The 24,023-nt window shown below is 37.4% G+C and overlaps 1 protein-coding gene across 24 annotated transcripts in view; it reads right to left on the reverse strand.

Moving 5' to 3' along the window:
• Positions 1-24,023, reverse strand: part of DLG2 (discs large MAGUK scaffold protein 2) — a 1,018,327-nt gene that overhangs the window by 308,787 nt on the left and 685,517 nt on the right. For all 24 annotated transcript variants that reach the window (XM_049823421.1, XM_049823420.1, XM_049823428.1 and 21 more), the window contains one exon: positions 15,860-16,029. In XM_049823421.1, coding sequence (XP_049679378.1) covers positions 15,860-16,029 — 170 coding nt within the window. The remainder of the gene's footprint in view (positions 1-15,859; positions 16,030-24,023) is intronic.

Consider the following 24,023-nt stretch of genomic DNA (forward strand, 5'->3'; position numbering starts at 1 on the left):
CTATCTCCTCTCTTCACCAGACAATTCAGACAAAATCTTGAACTTTTTTTTCCCCTTTCACCCACTGCTCATGCTCTTAAATTTCACTTGACCCTATTTAATTCCTGATGCCACATAAATTTAGACACGTAACTTTTGGACAAAGACACAAAAATACCATGCCGTGGCTCCTTTGCAGTGCCAAGACAAGCAGGCAATTACAGAAACCTGGAATGACTGCACTGAGAAGATCCAGAGAATCTGCTATTGTTTTTACATCATATATTAACTTGGGTTCAAATGCTGAAATATGGTTCACTTTCCATGCACATAGTACACCATTTGTTTCAGGCATAGGAACCAAATTTATGCTGACAGTCAATCATAGTTTGTCTGTCATTAACCAATAGTACCTACATAATTTTCTGCAAAAATTACTGTAATTACTGATAGCAGCACAAGTTATTTCACCTCCTAATAATTAAAATGAAAAGCATTTGTTCCTGTAGAGGTGGACACCAAGATCTGTTTTAAAGTAGTTATTACTTTTTGATGAGATGTTAATTTTTTTAAGTCATGGTACTATGCTGTGCTTTTCCCTCCATTTTTTCCAACCAAGATTCATTCTTGAAATCTACAGACTTGACACAAGAGATAACTATTCTAATTCATGAACAAATGATATTTGCTTTTTATAACATTAGGCGATATATCTTTAACTGAATACAGCTGGGTCACTGCTTTCTAAGTTGGATGGCTCTTCTAGAAAAATATTTAATAATTTGTCACCAATAAAATGGAGACAGAAGGAACAGTATGTCAATTTGGGATCTGTTTAACACCCATAAATGTCAGGGAGAGACTCATCAGTTTCTTTTGTTCATCCTCCATCTGATGAGGGGAATTTAGCATTTATCTTCTTATCCCTGTTGCAAAGCTGAACAGAAATACTTTCTTGAAAAGCCGTCTGACAATTATGTTGAAGCTTGAAAATACAAAATGAAATCAAGGTCATCTTGTAGCCTCTTATCTATTTGCAATCAATCCATAAATAATCTGTCATCCATTCAGTTACTTCCTTTTTTAAAAAATACAGAGAGAAATCAAGACACAAATTTACAAGTAATTTTGGGGTTTTTATGCAAGGGGATTTACAGACCCCTGACTTTAAAAGTTTACAAGTATATACATGATACAGAGAAGGAAAAGAGATGGTGCTTACTGAACTGTAGTAGTAACGTAAGACACTCTGAAAATTGATTTGTGAGTCATTGCACTTTTCTTTGACTCTTTTTGTCTCCCTGAAACTGTACTTTGGTGCCTTAGTTCCTTTTACTGATGATGCTTTCTTGCAATATTCTAAGAAACAATGTGAAACAAAAATGTTTTATTTGCCAGTGAGAAGCACCCTTTGTACTTACACAGTAAAACGAGTAAAATCAGACACTTGTGACTTTATGAGAAAGATAAGGACAGATGTTTTAGTAGGGCCTGTAGTGATAGGACAAGGGGTAATGGTTTTAAATTAAAAGACGGTAGATTCAGACTAGATATAAAGAAGAAATTTTTTACAATGAGGGTGGAGAAACAATGGCACAAGTTGCCCAGAGAGGTGGTCGATGCCCCATCCCTGGACACATTCAAGGTCGGGTTGGACGGGGCTCTGAGCAACCTGATCTGGTTGAAGATGTCCCTGCTCATTGAAGGGGGTTGGACTACATGACCTCTAAAGGTCCCTTCCAACCCAAAATATTCTATGATTCAATTATTCTATGACTTCACAGGAATTATGCTAAATATTTGCTAAGGGAATTGTACTCTAGTATACATAACTAGAAAGATAATGTGAACCCATATTTGAAATCTGCATTCAGAAATACAGATTTTTTCAGACTGGTCCTAGACCATGAAAGATTTTCTAAGATCTTGTGCTTAGCAGTGTTGAGACTCAGAGTGTAACACTTAAATGAGATTGTTGCAGCCTGAGTTACACTGCAGATTTTCTCTGAGTAAGTTTCCCTGATATTTTTCATCAGGACTGTTTGTGAGATATAGTATAATACAAGACTCTGCTATTAGTCCCTTGAGGGGTTCTATCTAGGAAGTGTATTAACATGGCCTTTCCATTGGCTATTTCAATTGACAACAATCCCTGAACTTCCCTGCAACGCCAGAGGTGTTGGGAACGGTGTACACAGCATTCCTAATGAACAGTGAAACCCTGGGGGAAAGATTTAATGTTCTACCGTGTTGATTTATTCCCAGACCACTCCTAGGCCATCCCTTGGAAATTTTAGGCAGCTATTTGGATGAAAAGATTCATCCCAGTAAGACCCAAAAATGTAGAACCCAAAGCCTATGAGACTGATTTTAGGTGTAAAGAAACCCAGCTCTGCCTAGAGCTGGACAAAAGTGGTTAGTATGAAGTCAAGACTTAGTATTAAAAGCCTTAGTGCAGGGCAAAGCAAAGGAGTCTTGACCATCCTCCAAATACTGCAACCTGCTGTGACAACAGCCTTTGGTGAATAACCAGCCACCCATCTGACCAAATTGTTCCTAAGGAGCACGATCCTGGCTTGAGCAACAGAAAAGTTGAAAAACCAGAGAAATCCTAGCTGGATGTGAATAAACAAATGCAGACTGAGACTGCAGTTTATCTGTTCTAGTATTCATTAATATTTTCACATGTGGAGAAGTTTCTTTTCTAAAACTGTCTTATCCCTCGTAGACACAACTAAAGCAAAAAAGAGGGAAATTGAAAATACTTAATTACTGCTGAGGACAAGCGAAGGAAATGTTTGTGTTTGTTGTCTGGAAGACACCCTCTTTATTTCTGCAGGTGCAGGATTTAAATAGCCTTGTGCCTACTGTTTGTCTTCATACTGCAGTGAAATGACAAAATTTTGTTAGGATCGCTGAATCTTGGAGCTGGAAGAAACTCAATGGATCATTTACTCTATCTTCTCAACCTGAAGTAAAACCAACTATAGTTGCATCATGGCTAACAAATGGCTGTCTGGTGCACCCGGGTATTTCCCATGCCAAAGAGCTGGTGACCTGCCTGGTAATCCGTCATATCACAATCCTCACCTGTCCTAAATCCAGTCCAAATCTTGTTTATCATAATTTGTGTATTAAATTTTGTTCCACACCCTCCCTAGGGGCACATAGAGCAAACTCACTCTTCAAAGATGTGCTGCAAGGCAAGAAGATTGTTATCAGGGGTCCCCAGCCCCCCTCTAAGTCTTCGGCATTTCAGATAAATTACTTCAGATGACTCATTCTTTCCTTGTAGGATAGGCTTTCTAAATCTCTGATCATTTTTACTGCTCTCCCCTGGAGTCCCTCCAACTGGCCTACAGCCTTCTTGAAGTGGAAAGCTCAAAGCTTTACCTGTGAGGGATGAAAGGATTGCTCATATATCTTATAAACCATACCTCAGTTTATAAATCCCAATATAGTACTTGAATGTTTCAGCACAACATGATGTGTGAAAGAGAAGATGCTAGAGCTAATGCGGTTCTAGATACTCTTCCATGGGCTTCTTTTCCCAACAGTCTTCTGTTAAGCACTATTTAGTAGATTATTTGATTGTTTCTGCTGAAAGCACCTTGCAGTTGTCTCTGCTGAATTACAACTTTTTTTTTTTCAGACCACTTTCAGTGTTAAACCCTCCCAGTACATGGTGTCATCAGAGAAAAATGTGAAAAAGAGTTGCATAACAGGAGTATGGCATCCTCTGGTAATCATTACACTTCAAACTTTTTCTAGGTGCTTATAAAGAGATTTCCTACTTGTTCCAATATTCTTCTGAGGTTCTGAAAGCAAACTGATGGCTTTATAGTTGCTTGGCTCGTCTTGTTCACTTCAGTGAAGATGAATTTTCTGCTTACCCTTTCCAGTTTTTCACTTTACTTTCTCCACACAGGTGTTCAAAACCAACCATTGTCAGCACTCAGATTTCATCAGCTAAGTTTCAGTGGTCTGGGATCAAGACCACCAGGACCCGCAAGTGTAAAAGTATCTAACTTCCTCAAGTGCTGCCAGGCCTGTTCCTTCTTCTTTTGAGGCTGAGGTCTTGTCCCCCTGTTGCTGGTTTTAATCATGACAGCAGCCTGATCACAGATGACCTTTCTGTGAAAACTGATGCTAGCAAAAAGGGAGGCACTTTTTGTATCGTGCCTTGAAAGCACCTACCATCTCAACATCTCTCTGTAACTACAAAGTACATCTCTAAACTACAATTATTTCCACTGCATTAGAGGGGATGTGATTTGATATAACAGAATTTAAAAGTATTATGTAAAAATAACTTCCAGAAATTTTGGCTATGGCATTTGGTAATCATTAGAATTTAGATGTGAAACTCATCTGACCTACAGACTATGGATAAGATTTACCCCAGCCTAGCATTTAGAGAGAGTTCATTTTTCAATTACAGTATATAAAATGTAAATGTGCCTACACTAAACAACTTCACTAAATTATTTGCTGTAATTTTATGTTTCCTTATTCCAGGTCTCTCTGTGGGAGTAGCTAGTACGTCTTTCTGTTAATTTTATACGACATCCTACACATTGTTTTTCATAGGAAACAAAATAAACAAAAAACAAGAACACAGTTTAGGGGAAAAAAGTCCATTATGTCCTTATTTCCAAATATCAGTTTCCAAAATAAAAACATCAAGGATGCCTTGAGGATATTGTTCTTTTCGCTTATGCAACATGTCTTTTATCATATCCTAAAGACTTTTTGTGTCATTATATCCTTTTTTTTTTTTCTCATTTCATTCAGCTCTAAGATCTTGCTTTGCAACTGCTTCTTCCTGTCAAAGATAATGATTGAACAAAATTCTTTCTAAAGAATCCAAGAGCAGGCTTCTTATTTGTTCATATAAATCACTACTCAAAATTCAGAAGCCAACATCCCCGGCAATGAACACATGGCTTGTGCTCATGGAATACTTTGGATATACTAGCTAGTGTTTGTGGCTTCACAGGAGGTTCCCTCCACAGAAATAATTTGATTTTTAAGCTTTCAGAGCTGCATTTGTCTCAGAAATGAGACACTAAAGACATAAGCATCAAGCTGTCTCCTTGCCTTTCTCATATAAAGTCAACCAGAATGTACCCTGGAATAGGTCACAGGAATTTTTTTAATCTACCAAACACACAAAATGCTTCACGTTGAGAAAAACATATCACCTTGCCATTGTCCCAACTGACAGAATTTCTGAATGAAAAAAATCTTAAAAAGTCTCTGCAAGCAAAGAAAAAGAAGTGATACTCTCTCTCACAAATCACATGGCTTTACTGCTCACTCGAAAGAAGAGTTGAAGAGGAGCCACCTATGTGTCAGGGAGCATAAGTCTTTGGCACACCAAGACTACGCTTTGCTTCTGCAAGAAGCTTGATCTCACTGCATCCGCAATATAGGAACCTCTGCTACATGTCCAAATCAGCTGCCTTTTGTACCTGTCACTAATGCGACACATGCAGAACCAGAATGCTTGTGCACTGGAATCCCAGAGCCTGGACTTCTTGGTCTCATATCTGAAGATGGCACAATTGCAAAGTATGGTCATCTGCACAGACCATTTGTTTCATGGCAAATGGCAAAGGATCTTCTTCCATCTAAACTCCAAAAGAAAGGCTGCCATTTCTAGGAATACTAATATAATATTTAAAGAAACAAAACAAAAAACCTAACTGATGAAGGAAAAGCAGTTTTTCAAAGCTGTTGGATAAAAGGTCTAAAATAAAAATTGGTAAGTTAAAACTAAAATACTATAGGGCAATTTCTTTTTGCCCAGTGTTGAGATCTGGTTACCACTTTTAGCTGTCACATAAAAAGAACCCAAATTGCGTTCTTTCTTTTGTTTTCATTAAGGGTAATTACAATTTTAGCTAGAATTCAGAATTCTGAAAGCAAAAGGAAGATGACAGACCTGCAGAAAGGACTAGGATATAGTATTGGATGTCAAATCACTATTTGCAATTAATCAGTTTGGTGTCTGGCTTCTGACTAAGCCAGCTAGTCCCTTCATAAGTTCAGAGATGGTTTAATGTAAGCTCTTCCTTTTTTTCAACTAGTGGAAACAAAAGAATAATACTGACAATCTAGAGTAGTTTTTTAAAATAGGCTGCAGACTGATATTTTATTTACCATATCACTTTGATCTTTAAAGCTTCACCCAGCTTTGTCACTCCAGCACGATCAGAATCTCTACTGCTTTTGTCAGAAGACTTAACATACTGTCTGCCTGTGTTTAGGGTTACAGAAAAAAAAAAAAGAGACAAGAAAACAAGAAAAATTAATAGCTACAGCTCCACAAGCTAAAAAATAGAATTAAATACAATTTATTCTTTTAAAGGTTCTTTTCATGGCACTGCAATATTTTGCTGATGCGTGTTTTCTTCTAGACAGCAGATTTCTTGAGAAAGATCTGGACATCTAAAAAGACAGAACTTGCTACATAGATAATTAACTGAACAATAAAGGATGAAATCACTGCTCTGTAATTTCACCTGGTTAATTTGCACATTTGGTTTTATATTAAAAAAATGATGAAGTTCTACAAAGCAGCAAATATAAGGATTTTCAGACTACTCAGTTGCAAGTGACAGATGTCGTGTCAATGAATGTATTCCACATAGGATGCTAAAGACTTAATATATCTTCTGTTGCACCAGGATGTAACACCAGCAATTGCTGTCATATAATTTTTTATTTATGAAAGTGGTGAAAGATCAAGCATAATCATTCTCTAAAACTTACCTGAGGAATTTAAAACAAGGAACATATAGGTAGTGAAAAAAGGCCAAGAAAACTGCCACTCCCTAGAAAATACTCACTCCTCCACTAAGAAAACAGAAAAAAGATATTGGCCTTCTGTCTACAGGAGTTCTTTCCACACTCAGCCCAGTAGTTTAGCAAATGACGCCATTCTCCTTCCTCATCTTTTGATTTATTGTGTATCTGGAAATACTGATGAGACAATTAACACTCTGCTACACTGTCTGCTGCATCTCCTCCCTCTCTGATGTTGACCTGATGAAAACAGCAATAGAAAACATAATGAAAGGGATCTTCTGTAACTCCCCTTTTAACTCTTACACAGCACTGTAAAATGGGGAGGGAAACAATGAAACTATTCCCTGACCCAGAAATTTGTAATCTAAAGGAAAAAAGGAGTACAAAGGCATGCTATGATGACGAAATTATGAGACTTATTGTAATTATATTGCATTTGGTCAGGAGAAAAATTTAGAATTGGAAAAGAAGTTGGCCAAGATTCATTGGGAATTTGTGTAACACTTGTCATAGACACATAAAAAAAAGCACTTGGTGGTAGAGACAAGTCCTTGGGATTTTTAAAAATGACACAGAGAAAAAGGCAGCAGTGTCAAGTAGCATCACAAAGCACAGACATCACAGTTTTCCATACAAGCCCAAGACAAAAGATGTTCCAAGAAACTTTTCAGCAGTGCACTGGAGATCATTATGTAGCTGGGAAATCCATTTAGTAAGCAATTTCCTTTGAAGCATTTCCACAAGGAAAGGATAAATCAAACAGAATTTTTTGAATGGTCTGCTTTATTCTCACCCAGAAGCAAGCCATATGAGCCAAACCTGGAGATGCATCCATTACTTATCCAGCATCTGAGCACAGAAATTAAAAAAATTTCCTGTGAGACATTACAGAGTTAAACCTCCCAAGGTGACAAGAACAGTGGGGGGTGGGGGGTGTGAATCTAGTAAATCATGCTAACCGCTCTTGATTTTCAGCAAAAGCCACAGAAGTAACTTTGACCACAGCAAAAAGATTAACATCTTATGACAGAGAATGATAAAAACCAAGGTCACACTGGTACACCATACCACTTGCAGTCTCTAGTCAGAGCTGATGAAACTATCTAGGCAGCTGGACAATAATACAAAATCCCTACCTAATTCAGAAAGGACCAGCACAGAAGATTTTTGTCAATTGAAATTTCAATGGTCTACTTAGCTCCAAAGATGGTTGAATTTGGTCTGACATGACAACAATTTCATACCACCCTCTTCTGCCACTTAACTGCAATTGTAACAAACAAGATGACAGATTTACTCTCCTTCTCCACTGAAGACAAAAAGAAGCTAGCCAAAGCTTTTATTTCTTGAAACAAAATCTTAAGCTTTTTGGCATCCAAACCTACCTGCACATCTTTCTTTCCCTGTGCTGCTGCTTTTGCTCTATTGCAGCCACAGTTCATTAAGATGAATCGTGTTCTGCTGAAGCTGCCTCATCAGTAAGTATTGCTGAAGCAATTTAGTAATGATCTTAATGCGCAGTGCTGGATTTTTATAGCCATCTCAATTGGCTATTAAAATACAGCACTGCACTTCGAAATTGCTACTGCACCGCTTCAGAAATAGTTAGCATGATGGAGTTGCAGAAAGTACTGTTCATTTCAGTAGAAACCTCACTCTTTGTGAATGATTCCTGGAAACTGGTACTTAAAATCTACTACAAGATTAGATGTTCATTTTGCATATTAACCCAGGATTCTTAGAACTGCTTGGAGAGCTCTTAAGAAACGAATGGTTTCGAGGGAAAACCAAACCAAACATATGTATATGAAATTGCTGCACAGTCTTCCAAGTCATTTTGTTTATTCCTTCACTGCTAATGGAATATGACAGAAAAAGACAAAAGAGGAAGTCAGAATTACCATGAAAATATAAAACTTCAAAGAAGCAATATCCTGCAGCTCACAGGATAGCTCTAGTTTTAGGTAAGACAGCCAACCAGATGGATGGCTTTTGAATTCCATTTGAAATTATTCTTGTTGATGTGGAAAATAATTGCTTTATCGATTGACAACTTAGCTCCAAAGATGGCTGAATTTGGTCTGATGTGACAACAATTCGATACCACCATCACCGGCCATTTAACTGCAATTGTAACAAAAAACATGACAGATTTACTTTCTTTCTCCACTGAAGACAAAAAGATGGTAGCCAAAGCCTGAAATACTAGAACTGAAGTGCCACGCTAATAACAATAACTATTATTATATGAGATTACAATAAAGAAGCACTACATTTCTTCAGGAATGGAAGGAACCGCTCTATAGAATGAATGGTTTTTAATAAATATTTCGTATGTAGTAATTTATATAAATGAGATGGCAAGTCTGTAGTAACCAAAGGCAGATAATACATTTATTATTTAATTTATGCCATAAAGCAGAATATGATAACAGCAGCTGTATGCAGATATCATCACTTAAATTAAAGAACAAGATCCTCAGTCTGAAATATGAAGGTGCAGATAAAACCTACCACTTTTTCTTCATCAGGCATTGGCAACACTAATACGTCAAAATATTTTTGAAAAACAGCAAAAGCTTTTATAGCACTATCACAGAGCTTTCCAATTTTATGAGTTTCAAGAGAATACAATTTTCATGTGATAAACTATGCAGATACTCACATATTCTTACATTAGACAATCCTAGCCTGCAGGGAAGTCATGCCTTTTAGTGATGTTAACTTATAAATGATGGTTTTGAATCACTATCTTAAAATTGGAACATTATGTATTAGTGCTTGAGAGAGCACTTTCTTCTAATTGGATGAACTGCAAGTCCCTTCAAGCAAAGACATTTCACAAAATATGGTATTTTACTTTCAGTTGTGGTTTTCTATTTATACCTGTAGTAAGTGATAGTGTGTTACAGTAATATGAAGTGAAGCACTTAAATTACAGTTGAGAACCTAAATAGTTTGTTAAATCCAGGTTTGAGAAAGTTTGCCTGCTTCCTCATTTTTCTACAGGTCTTTTTTTTAAGTTGTCCCATTTTGCTCTGGTTTAGATCAGGATTCATAAAAAAGCTCACAGCACAGAAGGAGGAGAACGCTGAAAAACAGAAGTAAATTCACAGCTGACGAGATCTTAAGACTGAAATTCTTAAAAGACCAGAAGAAAAGGTTTAAGGTTCTGTTTAAACTGTGAAAAAACAATTTTGCTGAAAACATTTTTGAACTACAAAAACATTTCTTAGCATTAAATAAAAAATGTTTTGAAGGTTTCAAGTGATCATAAATTAATAAAACATCTTCCTAACTTGCCATAAACCCCCCTCTCCCCAAATGCTAAAGTTTGCTATGCGGTATTTAGTGTCCCTTAAATTAGAGAAAATAGGCCAGTATACTAGTAGAAGTGACAGACATATTAATAAAAAAACATGTATCATCATCAGTCTGAAGCAAGCACTTGCAATCAGTTATCAAACAGGACGATCTGAAAGCTCTCAGTGTTCTCTGAAATTGGGAAAGAAATAATTGGGGTTCTTTGTTTGCAAAAGCTCGCTCTTTCATTTTAAGTGCTGTAGCTATTACCTGAGATAAAAAGGTAACCTTTGGCTTTGCTTTAGTAGATAAAAATGGTAAGATTTCTCCTTTCCTTACTGGGAGCAGCACTTGTAAAAATTAAAAAACTTCTCTATTCTGCTGCTCTAAACTGAACACTTTTTTTAGCAGACATTTTAAAATACACATAATTCCACTGTACTTTTTTGACTTATTTCAGTTGTCACTGCAAGCTGGGATGCTATCTATGCAACAGGACACAAGATTTTTCCAATAAAGCCATCAATCCAAACTAAAATTTGTCAACTTCTATGAAACAGAAGTATGAACTTCTATAAAACTATAGACAGTAATGGAGTAGAGAACATTTCAGTAACGAATCAAAGGTAAATCTACAGTGAAATCATAACTTATACTGATGGTGAAAATTTCTGCATTTTCTCATGAAACTTTCATAACTAATCAATGAGCTAAAAAACATACTACTTAAAACATACTGATTCTTTTCTTAGTATAGTAAGAAAGGTTCACTACTATCCAGTGACTTTAATCAGTGTCATCAAGAACCAAACAAATAGTTACATGAAAAGGAAAGCCACCACGTGCTGCACAGTTGCTTTAGTCCAGCACAGAAAACAATGGAATGGAAACTCCGGAACTAGTTATGCCCAATGACTTCATATAACATTTAGATGGATATACATAATTAAAAAAATAAATGTGTACTATGCCCTTCGTATTCATCCCATCTTATTTTTGAGTATTTTGTTGAGATGTCCAGTTTAGGAGCTTAGTCTTTGCTGATTAAGAAGAAAATTAAGATAAGGAGGATAGCCATCCAAAGAGAGATACAGAATTGGGCTGAACAATGCTTAAAAGATGCATTAATTTCTAATTTAGAGCCCCAAAATGTAATAACACTCCAAATGGATTAAATGAACAATCCTGATATGGCCCTAATTCTGACAGCAGGAAAGAGTAGAGGAATAAGTGCCCCCAAGTATCTTTTGTAAAGTGCCCAAAGCTGGGTGGGGTGAACCTGATCAGAACATATCACTGGCTGAATTCACCAGGAATGAGAAAAAAAGCATGCTTACACACAACAGAAAAGAGACATAGCTGCTGATCTGTCCAGAGCCTTTCCATCTAAAACACAGCCAACAAAAGGGCAGCTCTAGCCACCACTGCAAGATTCCGATGCATTTCAAACATTGTAATGATAGTTACTACTGAATTATCACGAAGGCTGTGGGAGATTAATCCTGTTTCTCTATGACTTTATGCTCAAGCCACCAGAATACCCAGATGGCAGAACCAGCTATCCTTTATATTGTTCCTTTTTTGGGTGTTTTTAAGTCTGCCATTTCTTCTCTCAAGTTTCCGGGTACTCAGCTGTTCTGCTTCACATACCCTAAACTTCATTTCTGCAGCTGTGTTGTCTTTTAAGATATCACATTTCCTATAGAATTGAGGTCAGAAGTTTATTATGTGATCTAACACTGCTGCAGTTACTGAAATCATTATTTTCTGCATTTTTTTTTTTTCTTCTGGTATATAGTATCAGAGCTTAAATTATCAGTTAGGTGTTGGTAGGTAAAATATTACACAACCTCTCTGTTTAACTAAGTTTCTGACTGTAGAAATTTTCTACAGTGGTAGAAATCCATTTTTCTGGCTGATTCTTTAAAATTGAAATTTGAAAAAAATCAAGTTTAATTTTTATACTACTCAATACTTCTGGTTTTAGTAAAAAGTAGATTTGCAGTGTGATAGGACAGCATGAAAATCCCAGAGGCCAGCGGAATTCCTTTGGTTTAAAAACCTCCAGTCAAATGAAATCATATGGGTTTGAGCACTGTAATCTCTGAATAGTGACCAAAGTTCATAATTCACTGCTCATTCACAGTTCTTTGCAGGGTGTTATGGGAAGCTAATACACAAGTAATATTACAAAATCAAATACCACCATTAAATTGCTTTGTTTTGAATGTCTGCATGTTTGCTCCCCAGGAACAAATACTGCAGTGTACGCAATCCATTCTCATTACTGTTAGTCTTGTTATGTTTCAATACAGAGCAAGAAAAGTGTATTACTTAAGGATAGGATTTTCAGTTATGTCTAAATACTATTGATTTTCAATAAGAAAGCTCCATTGTATATCCTTCCTCCGTTACAGCCCTCAGCTACTGCAAAGACGCTGGCTGCTAAAACCTGCAGTGTCCCGGGAGTGACTGAAATAAAACACCTACTGTTTACTACTAAATGCTATGCAAAGCCAAACAGTGAATCACTAAAATTGTACATCTGACTGAACAGACACACCAAAAGCATACAAAAGACAATCTCCCAAGCACAGTGAGAGGGATCCTGCAATGATCACAGTTAGCAATTACCTTCAAGACACAGACTATTGGCATCAGCCAATATTATCAATCAAGTGTGGCAAACTGATGAATGCACAGCTTTAAATACCTATACAGCTGCAGTTCTGTTTGATACCTTGATTTTCTATTACACAACTAATTTGTGCCTTTGTTTACCTTTCTTCCCAAAAAGTCAAGTGAAAGAGTTACATGGCCTTTTAGCACATGTGGTGCCAGGACAGCTTTTCTGTAAAGCAGCAGCAACAATTGCACGGCGATCTGCATTCAAAAGGTGCCATTTGGCAGCACACTACCATGGCCTTTCCCCTGCCATATTCCAAAAGCCATTGCTACACAATGCATATTTAACTTATGTTCAAAATAGATTTGCAAAATGAACCTATGTCTTTTATATGGTGGTTGCTAGCTAGAAAAATTAACATCCATTTTAAAAAAATCTAACCTTCATGGACTCGGAGCTTGTAAAAGCCCTCATCCTGAATACCTCAGATGAAATTAAAAGAATATTTATATAAAAAGCCTTGCAAATTTCCTTCTTGATCACCTTCAAGTGCTGAAAGATATGATCTACTACACATACACAGGCAACCGAGTGATCTCTGAGTTTATATGGTATTATGGAAGCCAAACTTGCTTTCACGTGGTAAATTCTCAACCCAGTAAGGAGTGAACTCAGTATATACTGAGTTATATAGTGACAGAGATAGACAGGGAAAGAAGCAATTGGAAAGATACTTGCCGCTCCAAGTTTAGGATGGAGCAGCCTTCTTGTCTAAAAAACAGATTCACATTCTTTATCACTTTGTGAGTAGGAAGGAAGGAATGCTATGGGAGCTACCACGCTGATTTTCAGGTCCTGCTCTGAATATCAAAACATCCCAATTTCACCTCGAGAAATAAGAAACACTGCGTATATATAAGGATGTTCTTGCACTGCATAGGAATGGTGTGAAAAAGCAGCTCACAGAAAGATCACCTGAGATATGAGTAGGTAAGCATCACACGAGTGACTAGCACTGAAACCTACAGCCAAGATTCACAGGTTTTATTCTCAACTTCTGCCTTGAGTTTGATGCCTCTCAACAGACAGTTTATTTTACATAGAATATTTTGAAAAAATCAAAGGAAAACTGCTACAGATATTATAATTAGCATTGATAAGATTTCCAACCGATCTATAACCTATTTTCTTCATTCTGCTTTTTTTCATCTGTGGAATATAGAAAGCATACAATGGTATGCTTCCTTACTGCCTAAATTACAAAGATAAAACCCCTGGCTTTTGCAAAGAACTAGCACATCAACTTTTTTCTTCACCCAAATTTCCAGTTATCTTATTTCTATAATATTGAAGTGAAAACTTTAAAAAGGTGTTCTGCTTAACAATAAAATTCACTATTTATATTACATATCTGTAGTGAATTTCATATAAGAACATAGCTAAGAAATGACATTTGTAGCACTAAGCAGCAAAGCTTCTTTAGATTGTCATAAAAAGCACTTTCCTGGTATCCACTCTCTTTTATGAAAAGAAATGTAAAAATAAAGAGTTTCAGGCATACAGTCAAAACAAACATGATGCAAAAATGTTATTAGATAATGATTGCCTCTCTTGTCCATTTCTACAATGCAGCAAAAATTTGGTCATGGAGAATAATTTTTACTGTTTCATCACAACCTGAAAGGATATGTTAATTTTAGTTTCTTTAGCCTTAGGTTACTCAAAATGACTATCATATCACACACTTAGTTTAATTCCAAAGCTTTAAAAAAACCCATTGCTGTCTGCACTACTATTCTGAGTTCATACACGTACAAAATCTCATTAGAGATGCTTTTCTATTAGAAAGTCAATTTAGCATTGTAATTGACCTCAAGAATCCAGACTTTTAGGGGTTTACCCTCAGATGCATGTTTAAATATTTCTTACTGTTCGTCAAGAATAGAGGATGATGAATACACTGCTGTGCCAAATAACCATGATATACGTAGAAGAGGTATAGTGCAATCTTGAAAACAGTGCACTATCTTTGCATACTATGGATGGATAATCTCAGCAATTCCACATGTATTAGAAACAAATATACTCCATTACTAGTATAAAAAACTATGTAGAAGCATACTGTAATATTCACATGAGATGAGATCTAAGGGAAACCACTGAAAAAGCTACAGGTTATTCACAGTAGATACGACAGGTAGAATAATCTCATGTGCATGGCATATATTGAGACATGCATATTTCTTCATTTCATGTATATACCATTAATTAAAGACTTTCTTATGAAATAATTATTATGGATCCAAAAATCTACTGCTTCATTCTATCAGCAGGTATTGTGCAAGTATCCATTTTCTTTGCCCAGAAACTAGCTATGAGGAAAAATACAGTAGCAAGAGGCAAATTTCAGGCAGGAAAACCAATAAAATGAAATTTGTTAAAAATAACACTTTTGCAAATAAAAACTTTTTGCAAAAGGAAAGGTGAAAATATAATATTCACAATTTGTACTAATGCTTCTAGAAAGCAATTTGGTGGGTTTTTTTCTGTAACCAAAAGGTTCTGCTGGAAGTGATAAAGCTAATTTAGACTAGTGAAGGTAGCATGCTAGACTTCCATGTAATTTTGTTGAAGGATAAAATAAAATTCTCCTATGTATCTGGGTGAGTTAGTGTTCTTGTCTTGTTCCAAAGACATCTGCAGAAGAAACCATCAACATGAAAGTAGAAAGGATATGTTGGATAATCATGAAGCCTTCTCAAAAAAGGGAGAATTCAGAAACTCTGTATTCAACAGCACCTTAAATGAAAGCCAAAGGTCTCAGTAGAGGAACTTTAGAGGAAGTATACACGCTGCCAATATAAAGCATAACATCTCTGCGCCTTACATTTCTTCAGGAGGTAACGAGCCATCTCTACAGTAAACATCAAATGAAACAAACCACAAGCCCCTGAATTCCTTTATATTTCAGGAAGGGATATGCAACCATGAATTGAAGTTCTACCAGCCTAAATTAACTGAATTTCAGTATTTGACAGGTCAACCAGTTAACAAATCAACGAAGTCAGATGCCATTTGAGCTACAGGAGAGGTTAAACATCAAGTTTAAAATGGATGTCTTTTCATTTTCACATTTACCTTTAGGTCCTTTGAACAACTTGATCTCTACCACGGTCTCCAGAATAGGTCTCCTTCGACGAACATACAATCGTACTATGGAGCCAGCTTCTTTTAGGGCCTCCACGGCTTTGCTGTGAGAGACTTCTGACACGTCGACTTCATTCACTCGCAAGATGCAATCGTTGACCCTACAAGAAAAACAAAGAACCATAGCTACTAAATGCTTCAGCTGTTATCCTGGATTGAACAGAGTTTTATCAGTAGTGCTGTAAAATGAAGAACACTTCATTGAGAAGTCTGCCAGATGACAGTCTTAATGCAATATGCTTCATCAGCAATGAGACAGAAAGAGAACACTTAGTCCCTCCAGAAGACATACCTGAGTCAAACTAAAGTCTACCTAATCACCCAACACCTACCATCCTCTTTCATAAATTGGGGTTGGATCCACTAGAGTGATAGAAATGACTAAAAACCAAATTGTCTTTATAGGCTTCATTAAAACACTTTTTACTAAACAGTATAATCGAATTACAAGATTCATGCTGCATGCTATTACTACTACAGTTGCTCTTAAGGAAATCAGCTGATTTAATTTAATATGAAGAGACCATTAATTGTTCACACACCTCCTCAAATCTCTCATATTTCTTCATCAGAGCCAAAGAATTCTAAGTTGTCAAGGCAAAAATGCTGTCCTACAAAAAGCAGACAATTTAAAAGAGAGTGTTTCATGCTAAATAATTTGCGCAAATTTCATTCTTTACATTTTCACCACTGACTATAGGCTCCAAGATATGCTGTGTGGTAACAGCATCTATTTTTCATAGAATACTAATAAAATTCCCTAATATTCTTACTTTGGGCATTTACTACATTATCTGAGGATGAACTAATATATTCATCCTCAAAATGTCCTGGTTAGATGGAGTAATATTCTCCTTATCTGACAGATTTGTCTAAGTTGGAAAGGAAATCTACACCTTGAGAGCACTAAAATCCATCTCCAAACCAGCAGGCTAATGACTTAACTACTGGGCCTCCTTTCTTTGCAAATGAGGGTAAGTGAAAAGAGCAAAATCCAAAGAACTAGATGAATTGAGACTATTGTTCTTGTGAAGTACATTTATTATGAGATGTCTCTAAGTATTTTGGGTACAGAAGAAAAAGGCATATGTAAATGAATGTGTTCTGCTTGTCTAAAAGGATAATCAGCGAAGAAAATATGAGTTGCTAAAAATATGCCCATTTCCGCTATGTTTCTATACATAAAGATCAACTATCAAACGATACTCTTTACAGCAAAAGAACACTTGAGCCGAGTATTGCTCAGGAGTCCTAGCACAAGAAGAGAGAATGAAGCTTTACCAAAAGTTTATCTGAACTCTGAGAATTTAGGACGGATTTTTATTATGTTCTTGTGCTGCTGTTTTTAATTAAAAACAAAACAAAAGACAACTATTTGAAACCAAAGACCTTCTGTGTTATCAGCCTTTTGGAAGAACATTTACAGGGGAAAATGTTGACAGCAACCTTTATCTGACAACTGGTCAAACTTGGAAAGGACACAGAATTGATACTTCCCTTCTGATAAAAAGTACTGTATTGCAAAGTTTCCAGTTGTCATTCAATGGTTGGGTTTGCTGCTTTCCTTCAATGCCAGAATTATTAATTTTCCAAATTTTTAATTGTGTGGTTTGGCTGTCAAATTAATAAGTGCTTTAACATAAAGTGCTTTATTTTTTTATGGTGGGTTGACCCTGGCTGGATGCCAGGTGCCCACCAAAGCCGCTCTATCACTCCCCTCCTCAGCTGGACGGGGGAGAGAAAATATAATGAAAAGCTCATGGGTTGAGATAAGGAGAGGGAGAGATCACTCATCAAGTACTGTCACAGGCAAAACAGACTCGACTTGGGGAAATTAGTGACATTTATTACCAATCAGAGTAGGATAATGAGAAATAAAACCAAAACTTAAAAAGTACCTTCTCCCCACCCCTCCCTTCTTCCCAGGCTTAACTTTACTCCTGATTTTCTCTCCCTCCTCCCCCCGCCAGCAGTGCAGGGGGACAGGGAATGGGGCTTGGGGTCAGTTCATTACACGTTGTCTCTGCCGCTCCTTCCTCCTCAGGGGGAGGAGGACTCCTCGCTCGGGCCCTGCTCCAGCGTGGGGTCCCTCCCACAGGAGACAGTCCTTCATGAACTGCTCCAACGTGGGTCCCTTCCCCGGGCTGCAGTCCTTCAGGCACAGACTGCTCCAGCGTGGGTCCCCCGCGGAGTCACAAGTCCTGCCAGAAAACCTGCTCCACCGTGGGCTCCTCTCTCTCTCCGTGGGGCCACAGGTCCTGCCAGGAGCCTGCTCCACCGTGGGCTTCCCACGGGGTCCCAGCCTCCTTCGGGCATCCCCCTGCTCCGGCGTGGGGTCCTCTCTCCCCGGGCTGCGGGTGGAGATCTGCTCCCCCGTGGAGCTCCCTGGGCTGCAGGGGGACAGCCTGCCTCACCAGGGTCTTCATCCCCACGGGCTGCAGGGGAATCTCTGCTCCGGCGCCTGGAGCATCTCCTCCCCTCCTTCTGCACTGACCTGGGGGGCTGCGGGGCTGGGGCTCTCACATATCCTCACTCCTCTCTCCAGCTGCAATTACTGTTGCACAGTAACTTTTTCCCCTTCTTAAATATGTTCTCCCAGAGGTGAGAATATTCAGACCTCTAAAACAGCAGGTCCATGGTGCAATGAAATAAATTACATAAACTGGTGGCATGACTGTAACCTTAACGGCTAAATGATTCTTTTATTATTATTAATCTATAAACTCCAGAATCTTTTTTAAAAGTTTAGGAACATAGAGCACTTGGAAGATAAATCATTATTCACTAAAAAATAAGACAATTTCAGAGAAGAGAATAAAACAAGAAAGCTGAAGCAACATCTGAAAAACACACAGACTGTGATGGCGTATTTTTCTCCTTAAATCTATGCAGAAGGTTTTCAAGGCCAATACTTGGCATAGTTGTTATTATCTAAAGATAGAAGTCTGTGACAGTGTTCTTGGGATACTTTTTCCTTCTATTTAAACTTTTACAGTACAGTTCCTACTCTGTAAGAACTCTGCTCTTTTAGTGACCTGTAAATGCTGCAACAATATAAACCTAAAATAATAATAGCCAAAAAAGTCAGTAAATCCAGTTTAAGAAAATTCTTTCAGATGATCAAGTGTATGGTCTTACAACTTAGGGGCAAAATTATTTCACCCTTGCAAACAGCTCTCCAATGCGTTTTCCCGGCTTCATTAAGATATTCATGTGACAACTATATGGCAAAAGTTTAATTCAGTTGATACATGGATTAGTTTCCTCATTTATCTCAAAATCTTCCTAAGGCCTGTAGGTGTGTATACACTGTATGTAGAAATTAGTTGCAGGCACAGTTTCAGACCTATGCCAAGAAGATCTGCCTCATAATCCAAGACAGTGATACACAAATCCAACAAAAGAGATCCTTATAGTTTCGTAAATACCTACAGCAATTCAGCACCAAAAAATCAAGGCAGGAGGAAAAGTGTTCCAAGAAGACTTTCCTTGTTTCCACAACAAGATACCACAAATATATTTTTTTAATATTAAACCATTTCCTTAACACTCAGCACTTTTAAATGATTACCATTCTACTTGTAAACCCTAATGTCATATACTTCTTTGAGTAAGGTCTATTGATACAGTTATTCTTTAAGATTGAAAAAAATTGTAAAAATTTCTAGTGAATTGTAAAAAGTTCTAATGAGAGACAAAGCAGAAAAGGAGGGGCTAATGACTTTTGCAACAATTAATTCTGTTTTCTCTAATTCTATACAAAAAGAACTCTTAAAAATTATTCCTAAGATGTAGGACTTTAATTGCTAAGATTTAACAATATAATCTCATCATCTGCTAAAGATACAGCTTCACAGAGTTATTGACTAAATTGACTCATGTTTCAATGAAAAGCAGTATGTGATTAGAAGTGTTTTGGAGAATGGAAGTGTTGTGCTGAAAAAAAAAAGAATTAAAATATGTTTTAACCATATTTTAAAAAAACATAAGCCTAAAAGCAATGTTCATGCTATTGTTTCCTTGGAAAAAGAGGGACTTCATATCTCAGTTCAGCACAGCATATAAGTCTCTGATTAATTTTTGAGGTATAAATAATCCTGTTTCTATTTTAGCCAAAATACTCAAATGGGGACTTAGCATTATGCATATACTTAAATTTATTCAGGTCTGTAGAATCACCCCTCCAGGTAACGGCTGAGTTAAAACGAGCTAGGCAGCTCTTCCCATGGCACGCTGGCTCCTCTAACTACTTTAACAAAATGAATATATTCTACAAGACTTTTGTAGTATAATTCAGATATGAAGGACCCTGGATCATGAAATATAGAACACATGCTATAATCATGCCAGGACAGTTACAACTGATGCAAGAAACATGAGAGAGATTTTGCCATTAAGGAGGAAGGTCAGGGACACAGAGGTTTACCAATAGTTGTTGCTATCTTCAAATCAAATAAGGGGTTGATTTAAGGAAAAATACTGTTCCTTAAGGGGTTATTCCAAGTTTGTTCTAAACCTGACTACCTTCATCTGAGTTTCATGTTTACTGTTCTCAAGGAATTACGCAGACATCCTTGAAAAGTTGATAATTGCTTCAGTCAAGTCGTAAGTAAACAAGAGTACAAACAAACCTTAGGCACTTATTAGAAATACAATAAGAGATATAGTAGGCGACAACTAGTAATGATCATTCTGTTCTGTGCAATACGGTGCCCTGAAGAGAAACCCAAAGCCTACTAGTACTGCAGCAGAGAGCCCCAGAAGACGAAATGGTCTTGCCAAGACACATCAGACGGCTTGCAGCTCCATAAAGGAGGTAGCTGAAACCAACTATGGACTCAAGAACAAGGGAATGATCTGTCCCCCATGGGACAACTTCATGACACCAAAAGCTGCAGTCATCCACAGGTCTTCATTATCATCCAGACACCTCCAGACTAATTGGCAGTCTATTAATGGGACAGTCCTGCTCCTCACAGATACAGTTACCATGCCCTCTATTGCAGAATGGCCAACATTAATAAATTACCTCTAAGCAAGTCTAACTTTTTTTTTTAGCTGCCTTCTCAGCAAAACTTGAATTGATATGGACTTTATTTCTTCTTTAGTCAAAGCTTAGAAATCAAGGTAAAAATACTGTTACTAAGGGAGAATCAGTGCAAACCTATGGAATATATCAGGTAGATATATACCTCCATATATCAGTATGGAGGTATCGGGTAGACAACAAATGTAAGAGAGAGAAGCACTAAACTTTCACATTGTTTCTTTGCTCCTGCTTTGTCTAACCTTTTTAGCCAAAGCCTCCCTATAAAAGGGTTGATGCTTCCTTTCTTCCAGAAGTTACAAGAACACAGCATTTTAAGGTGCTTATAGGTGACAAGCTGAAATAACTAATAATTATCCTTTCTTCCAGAGATCAGTGAATAAAAATATAAATATATTATCTGACCCTAGGAGAATCATTCCAGCCCATTAGTTCAGGATGACTGACTCTCTCTCCCCTACTTTTTTTTTTTTTTAATTCTATATACACCCTTCCGATCCCATAGTAAATGAAATTTACAGCATATAGGGGTAAAAAAAATGTAATTATTGGTACTGGCCAATATAATGTCTTTCCAAGAGGAATAAAGCATTTATTTTTTTTTTAATTTCAACTAAGAATTCAGAATAAAGGATCTCAAATTTACTACAGCAGTCTTCAAATCTGTCTTTCCAATTGCAGAATACAGAGCTAAACCTAAATGCCAATAATACATATGTACCATTGGGCATACTGTTTCCTTAGGTACAGTGATTCTTAGACACAAGATCCAATTTCTGTAGTAAATTCACATATACCCTCAGGACCCTTTCTGACATTGTAAAGTAGTATAAAACTACTGCTATGTCTATTTTAAAAACAGAAAGAGAAAACTTAGCAGTAGAAGAAAATTTCTGACTATTTCTGGAAGCTAGAGAGGATCTAGTGCTTATGAAAATGTCTGATGAAGGTACCAGTCAATCCTAACACAAAATTTGTCACTTACGTGCTTTATAATGAAATTCCAAGTATCTCACAGAACAGGTACTGACTGAAAAAAACACTTGATAAAAGTTATGATTTCGGGGCAGAGAATAATTTATGAATGACACAGCAGAATTTGAGCTGAACTTAACAAAACCCTGAAATCCTAGGAGTGATTTTGATTTAAATATAAATGCAAATATTGGTACAGTAAAATGGTAACCCAACTGTACTTAACATGAAGGCACTTGCTTCTAGCAAGAGCAGGATTGTCTTTGGTTCTGAGGAAAGTAAATAAGGACTAAAAACACAGTGTTTCATTCCTGAGAGAAAAAAAATAATCCTTCAATCCTCTGAATCCTTTAGCAAGTGACATTAATCTATTACAATGACATAAATTGAAAAAAATATAATCTTTCCCCCCAAAATGCTGGCCTGGTGCCACCCCAACTCTTCCTGTGCAACCTTGAGCAGGTCACTTAACTTCTTTTTTTCATGATCTTCAAATAGAGGATTAAAACCCCACCTGCGTCCCACTTCCTTTGTCTCCTGTTTACAGTCTAAATAAACTTTCCAGAGGAGAGCCTACACCTTCTTGGCTCATCTCAAACGGGAATAACCCTCAGTGCAGCCTCTAGGCATAACTCAGCATAAATAACAGATAACCAACAAAAGCAGCTCCCTGCCTTTACGCTTGTAACCAGTCTTCAGAAGTGAGAGATGAAGGGCAAACACTTCCACCATCCACAAAGGTTGCGCTGTGTGTGTGTTTGTGTGTGTGCAAAGATGGGAACTGAACTCTTGCACAGCATTGCTGTAAGTAAGTACACCCAGACGGATGCTTTCTCCACCTGCACTGGCAAACCAGTTTCGGTGTGTTGGCCATTGGGAGCCTGAAGGCTGGAGCACGGCTGAGCTAACAAGTCTTGCCAAAAACCAGGGTGTGCTCGTTTAAGCCTAGTGCTGTGCTTCTGCAGCCTCACAATTCATAGCAGTAACTGGAATGATTTGCAGCCCAGAGACTGAAATAAAAAAATCTTACAAATGGCTTTGATTTAAGGGTATGTGTAGATCTTACTACAACAGAATGGAAACCCAGTCTGTCCTTCAGCATACCACCAGCCTTCAGCCCACAGCTGCCAGCATAAGATTTTGGAGGGCGACCTGAAATTGTGTTGTTACCCCCACAGTTCACTGTTCAATTTTTGCAGTGTTTTTGGTATAGAAAAGAGCCACCTATTCTTTCCAAGTGAAACTCGATCTCTAGTGTGTTCCTGCCTAAACGGCAGAATGCAAAAGCAGCAGAGGAGCAGCAGAAAAAGCCTGCGCACGTGGATCCAGCTCTGTCCCTCCGGATCGGTGCGGTGTCTCAGCCACATTTCCGATTCCCACATCCAGGACCCACTAGCACAAAGTCCTAGTCCTTGTCCTCTGGAAGGTTGCATGAGAAAGCAAAAAGGACAAAGGAAAATTCCTCCTTTGTATATGAGGAGTCCAGTGATGGTTTAGGATGTAAAAATGCCTACTGTAACGCAGTCAAAAATTTCAGATCACATCCAGGAGGGCTTAAGGTCACACCAGCGTGACTTGCAGGTGTGCTACCAGAGGACTTTGAGCTTTATTTTGGTTCCAGAACAGAGACTGGAGCCCAAATTGTCAGGGAATAATTCAGATTTCAGAAAATACTTCTCAATTTCAGAATGTGTTATTGCCTGAAATGCCTGTGTGTTTCCATATCCTGTTAATGACATGACCTTCCTGAGATCTGAGACACAACCAGCAGAGCTACTGAAATGTCAAAAGACATTTACATTTATTGTCCTTCACTACTGCTTTAGTTACTCATGGATTTTTTTTAAAAACAACAGCCATCTTAAGGAAATGTCAATGTATTAAAGGGTCAGCATAATAGTAATTGAATTTAAAACACAAGTGACTGGTAACAATATAGTAAAAATACTAGCGGAGCAGCTCCTTATCATACACAGCATCTCTTTACCCCTCTCTCTCTGTTTCACTTATTACTCTAATTTCTATTTTTGAAGTTGCAAGTCAGAAACAGACAGCATACTGCACTATATAATT

The sequence above is a fragment of the Accipiter gentilis genome, chromosome 19 (genome assembly GCF_929443795.1).
Source record: "Accipiter gentilis chromosome 19, bAccGen1.1, whole genome shotgun sequence".
In the NCBI taxonomy this organism is placed as follows: domain Eukaryota; kingdom Metazoa; phylum Chordata; class Aves; order Accipitriformes; family Accipitridae; genus Astur; species Astur gentilis.